General features: G+C 37.1%; 1 protein-coding gene across 1 annotated transcript; it reads right to left on the bottom strand.

The window, feature by feature from the left end:
* Window positions 1-1,020: 1,020 nt before the first annotated feature.
* ciao2b (cytosolic iron-sulfur assembly component 2B) lies at window positions 1,021-3,525 on the bottom strand. The gene is made up of 5 exons (XM_073481864.1): window positions 3,312-3,525; window positions 2,285-2,364; window positions 1,771-1,896; window positions 1,568-1,613; window positions 1,021-1,451 (listed from the first exon to the last, which is right to left on the bottom strand). The coding sequence occupies exons 1-5, from the start codon at window positions 3,436-3,438 to the stop codon at window positions 1,351-1,353; spliced, it is 480 nt and encodes a 159-aa protein (XP_073337965.1). The 5' UTR covers window positions 3,439-3,525; the 3' UTR covers window positions 1,021-1,350.
* Window positions 3,526-6,514: the final 2,989 nt, after the last annotated feature.

The following is a 6,514-nucleotide window of genomic DNA, read 5'->3' as shown; positions in this document are numbered from 1 at the left end:
TAAATTTGGCCAAAGTGACTGACAATAAGTGCATTTAATCTTTTTAGGAATGAGAGCTGGTTGGAGCAACTGTCCATCTGTGTAATCTGTATGAACAACAAAAACATTTTTACATAAGCAGCATAATCATTTTTAAAATCTTCTTATATTTCCATATCTCACACCACCTTGACACAACCTGCCATGTCCTTCACTTCAGACAGATTTATGGTATTTACCCTCCTTATTATCAGAGCGTGGAGAGCTTGTCTGGTTGAATAAGACTTAAAGGAAAGCCTGGCTGTTGACTGAGTTCAGTGAGGTGGGAGTGGGTGGACAAGCATGTTGGACGACTCTGTGCTATGGTTTGTTCTGCCAAACTGGATTTCCTCCTCAAGGTCTGAAGGACAAGAAAAGTTCTCATCATCAGCCTCAAGCACCGAGTTTGCAGGGAAAGGGAGAAGGGCGCCCCCTGCTGGATCGAAGGAGACATTACAATAAGCTGCTTTAAGACAGTCTTAACTGTGTTTGTGCACATGCACCGAATCACTTCAATTGTTTGCATTACTTAAATAATTGCTTGCTAAACTGAAGTGCAGCCTTAACAGTAAAACAGTAAGTATTTTCCCAGTGGTTTTCCTTCATTTTTGTGGCACGTTTTGCACGAACGCCACCACTACATACAGCCTCAAAACTAAGCGTATATTTGAATCAAGCCCGCAAGTATTGACCCAACTGTACTGAACTGCATTAGATTGTACAGCTGCAGGTTAAATACATGGAGGATCAGTGCAATTTACACATTGTAATCAATCACTACTCAAATTTGATCATGATTACTGTAAATTATTGTTTACAAGGATCTTTAAGAGTCATTTAGATTCCCCAGAGGAAATCAGTCCCTAAAAACTGCAGTTAACTTGTGTTTATTATTTATTTATTGTCATTCGTATAATAGTTTTTAATAAGAAGGCTTTTTAGATGTCTTTTTAGACATCTTTTTTTTTTGTATCCCTTAAGATGCAAAAGAACACACACAAATATCTTCATTTAATTTTAATTAATGATCTGTGCATGTTTTAATGAAATCAAAAGCATTAATTTCAAATACAGGTGAGGATTTTCAGCAGATTCTCAGCTTCTCTTATTTTTAACACTGATGAACCCAAAGTTCTGTCATATGTAACAGTTTCTCTGTACTTTTCTCCAGGAAACACTAAAACTGACTTTGTTTTGCCGCCATTATCAGTTGGCTGCGTCAAGTCTCATGGCAGATAAATCTCAGTAGTCAAAAGAAGTGCCAGACATGTTTGGCTGATCAGAATATTCTGCTGCGATAGTCAGCGAGTAGAAAACAGAGGACGACACAGCTCAGATGTTCCTGGTGGACAGACACTGGTTCACCACCTCCAGCAGCGATGAGTTCTCCAGAGCAGCTGCCACTCTCTCTTTGTCTGCCAGCTGTTTGTTCACTGCACAGACACAATAAAAGAGATACATTACACAACATACATTCATAGTATTTCCTCACATTTACCACTGAGCAGTAACGACACTATTATGACTTTGATTTGATGTGTTTTTTTACCTGCTTCCTCTGAAGCGTGACTCCCGGGAGTGATGTGGACATCAATCTGAGTAGAAACAGAAAAACACACAAAGTTTAGACAAGAAGTGAACAACAAAAGGTTAACATACTATATGATGTGCTGTACATCGTAACCAACAATCAAAGGAGGGGATGTTAAATGTGCATCCCTTAAACCAACACACACATATAGACACACGTACTTTGAACCTGTCTGGCAGGGAGCGCAGCAGCTTGACTTTGATTGACAGGCCGATGAGTGTTGCCATGCTGCAGTGGGGGATCGTGGGAGTGAACTCAATACCCACAGTGCTCTCTGTATCGTTAACCTGAGGAAAAGACAAACAGGTAGATAGAAAGAGAAATAATAAATAACAGACTGAATGCAATTAAAATTAAATGCAAAATTTTAAGGACGGGGGCTGTTTATCCTGTGAAATGACGTAAATAATGCTTATTTTGCTGAAGAAAGAGTGCGAGAGTTAGTTTAAATGTTTAATCTCATTAAAAAAGATAAAATATATCTTAAATATAAATAAGATAAACACCTTTTCATGAGTGCAGTTAAAATTCCTGTTCGTTTTTTCACAATTTCTTCACTAGATTACAGTATTGATCAGTCTCATGCCTTATTCCTCATTCATCCTGTTGGCAAACCTAAAAAAATGTTTAAAAAAAAACTCAGCAAGGACACAATTTAAATTAAAAGCTGCTTACCTTGACTCGGATTTGCTCCACGACGTTGAGCTCCTCCAGGGACAGAGGATGCTCTGGGTCGTTGATGGATCTGATCAGATGTGACTTTAGTTAAAGAATTTAAGAGAACATAATAAAACAACACAAGCTGCACTCTAATGTAGTTAATGTATCTATTATTATGGGAGAAACTGATAGTATCATAAGTGTTTTTTTGTTTTTGTTAAAACCTAATTTATGTAATTGTGTGTTTGCGTTAAATAACCAACAACCGATCTAAAGGCTGTCTGCATATTTCATTCACAGTACGTATATATAAGCACTTATTAACATCTCATCATGAGCGTCAAATCTCAGCGTTAAACAAAGAAAAAGCAAGGATGAAGTAAAGAATACCAGACATTACATCATGCAAATGTTATGAAGCAATGTGGCTTATCAAGGCACATGGAGGACAAAAAATATGGTGGTCCAACACACGGTGCGTACTTATATTTGAGTCCATTTTCACTTGAGTTTCATATGTAACGCCTGCAACTAATAGTTATATCAATTTTGATTAATCTGTGGCTCATCTTCTCAAGTATGAGCTGATTATTAAGTCTATGAAATGATACAAAATGACATCCCAGAGCCAAAACTGTCATTTTCCAAAATCCAATCTCAATATCCAATATCAGCTGATAAATTGTTGGATTAATTCTGATGTTTTCAAGACATATTGCTTGATATATCTAATAAAATATATTAGAAAATATGGCTGTCGTGAATTGGCAGGAATTTAGTCATAATTTAAATTAATCTCATTAGTTTGAAACATGCCTGTCAGTGACACACTGCTGGACTTTTCCAGGTGACATGCAGAATAAACATTAACAGGATGTTATTGTTATCTGATGCAACAGCCTGTAACCTTATAAAACGCATGTTTGTTTGTCTTTTTTCTCACAATATAAGTTAAAATATAATCTAACAAGCACATGTAAAGGTTTAAAAAAACAGGTGTAAAGTACAGAAGAAGTTAGTGATAAAGTGTTAAACAGGATATCGAATATCTCTCTGTCGTCGATCGGGTCATGGACCTCTTCATCCTCGTCGGTCGCCGTCAGCAGCCTCTCCCCGGACCGCTGGAAGATCGTCGGGTTCGCGTTCTCCAAGTGGGTTCCCCCTGACATCTTTAAGTCTCAATTCAGTCCACGTTAAATAATAAAAAAGCTCCTGCGGACCAGCGGTGCTTCACTTGTTTGAACACACTGCGCAACCAGCTGCAACATAAATACTTCCTGAAATGACGGAAAGCCGCAGAGACCAAAAAGGCGAGAGGAAACTCTTAAAGGGACAGTACACCCAACAAGTACCTCCTCTGAACAGGATAGGCATGCGTTGTGTAGACATACAGGAGGAGGGAGACATTATACAGTGTTTTAAAACAATTTTAAATTAAGTTATTGTGTGAAATAGTATCCATTTATTTATAGGATGAAATACCAGCTTAGTTTTTTTTTTCTGTTATAGTTTCAGACGTGATGTCTGGGTCCTGTACTATGCCTGCTTTTGAAACATGCTTTTTTCTTTTACTTTTTTTTTTATCTTTGTTTTTAGATAACATCCCTTTTTGTGTGTGCACTTGTCATATCTTAAAAATGCGAGGTCATGCGTGAGTAGTAAGGTGAAATGTTCCTTTTACTGCCTGGTTGTGATACCCTGTTTGCCCAACAGATAGCAGCGTCTGCCCATCCTAACCCTCAGCAGTAATCATTTACCAGTGTTTTATAAAGTATCCCAAAAGTCATATTTATGTTAAAGTGAATATATTGTGTTAAAATGTACCTGGTATTAAATGTACTTAAGTATCAATGTACTTAAGTATTAACTATACATTTATTTACATGTATGCATTCACTATATACTATGGATCGATCGATTATTGACCCAGATTATCAGATCCGATATTCAGCATTTTTCTGATTCTGATTTAATTCAAATATGCACTCCTGTGGCTCTGATGCAGCATGTAATCTGAAAAGTAACTAGTAGCTAAAGTTATAAAATGAATGTAGTGAGTAATAAGTAGGAATGTTTGCCACCAAAATGTAGTAGAGTGGAAGTATAACGTACCAGAATATGGAAATACTCAAGTAAAGTACAAGTACCTCGAAATCTGACTTACTTACAGTACTTGAGTAAATGTACTTTGTACAATACACATGTTTAGTACAGTATTTGAGTCATACATTCCACCTCTGAATAAAGCTCCCACGAGGTAATGTAATTATCATTTTATCTTGATAAATCAATAAAAAAATGTAATGTCTAATACAGCAAAAGACACATCCATTAAGCTTATAATGAATGGTACTAAAGCGATGATATCATCACCAGCAGCGCCTGCAGCATCATCTGACAGGCTGATTTCATCAAGACAGAATCTTAATGAGCTGCCGAAGTCAACAGACAGGTGGGAAATGAGTCAATACGTACAACTTCATTTCACCATGTTCACCTTTGGAAAAAATGTGCATACAATATAATGAGGCTGCGTATGGCTGCTGACACCTACATGACATGCAATGTGTAATATAAATGTCAGGCAGAAGGGCAGCAGCAGATGAAAAGGCCAAGAATATTTACCTAATAGTGACGATTTGGACTAATAGCCTTAAGACACACAATTCCACCTTTTCCATGGCTGGTATAACTGTTTAACGAAAGATGGCAAATTTGTTTAAGGTAGAGGAAGACATATACTGTATATACACATAATATAACATTCTAATTTTGATAATGGTTTTAATCACCTGCGGCACAGGTGACCACATCAAATAAAAACTGTTATTCGACAAAGACAGAATCTTAACGAGAAAGCTGATCAGTAAAAACAAAAATCAAAAACCTCCTCACACATTTCTTTGAAATTTAAATTATAACAACCTTAATTTCTAAAGAAATCTATAAACCTCATTATATGGTGCAGCTGAACTAAAACCTGATACACAGACCTTATGTAATTTGGGACGAAGGCTGGTGAAGAAAACAACAGTTTTGACGTCCCCATAATGGAGAAATGGGACACAAGCAGAAGAGATTAATGCTCTGCACAAACGAGAATGACAGATAAGAGTTTGCTGCAGCAGGCTGTGGAAAGGGCAGCCTCACTGTGCGTGGAGTTAGCTGCCACTCCTACAAGGAGCTTGGTCCTGGCAGATCATTTGCTCACCGAGTGTCCCCTAAATGCTCCTCTGATCAGCAAAAGGGCCGCTGAGGTTGGCCCAGATTCTCCTGTGATCAGCCCCAGTATCTTCTCCAACAGCATGTACACTCATGCTAAGCAATGAGGTCGCTTGGCATCTTTGGCACATGTTTGCCTTTTTCCTGTAATGTGTAGATACCTCAGCAAATTATTTTTAAAAAACACACCAATGATTTTATTGCCTGTCATAATTCTGTTACATAATCCTGGAGATCTTGAGAACTGCAGATGTTTGGATCAGGCATAAAATTCAATTTAGTTTACCAGAATAAAATGATTAATTTAATGAGAGTTTTCCTGTTTTTTGGACAACCCACGATTCCCAAAAAGTTGGGATGCTGTTATTTCTTCTCACACTGCGTCTTACAGGCACCAAAAACAATAAAGTTTGAACATGAAATAACTTGTATTTGTTCTGTATTCAGATGAATATCAGTTTAAACAGATTTGCAAATCACTGCATTTTTTTTAATTTACCTTTTATGCAGAGTCCCAACTTTTTTGTAAATGTGAACAGAAACTCAAGAGAAACAAGACAAAAGCTCACATACTAGCTGCTGCATGTAAGTTCAGCTCTAAGGCCATAATATAGAAATAACTGACTTGATTATTGTGTGAATGCACTTTAAAATATTTCCAATGTTCTTTTGTGGCAAACCTGCAGGCTGACAGCTGTCTAATAATTAATAAAGTTAGATATTTCACACTGACGGACTTACCAGGTGCATAATTAAGCCCACTGAGACAACAAGCCTCTTATACTTTATAGCTTTTGGCCACTGGAGCAGAACACAGAATGTATAATACATACTGTATTTTGTTGGAGGGTTTGCTGTTCCACAGAGATCTTCTTTGTTGTCTGAGAAAACGAGATGCTCTCCATCATTTATGATTTACTGAATTAAATATACAATCACAAGGTCAAAGTTAAACTAATGCCTGCAAAATATAAACCAGATAGAAACTTATTTCAAAGCAAGAAATACCAGCTCAACAGTGAC

The sequence above is a fragment of the Pagrus major genome, chromosome 15, assembly GCF_040436345.1.
Source record: "Pagrus major chromosome 15, Pma_NU_1.0".
Lineage (NCBI taxonomy): Eukaryota > Metazoa > Chordata > Actinopteri > Spariformes > Sparidae > Pagrus > Pagrus major.
Note: the sequence above shows the minus strand (reverse complement) of the source record. Positions and strands in the feature narration are given on the sequence as shown.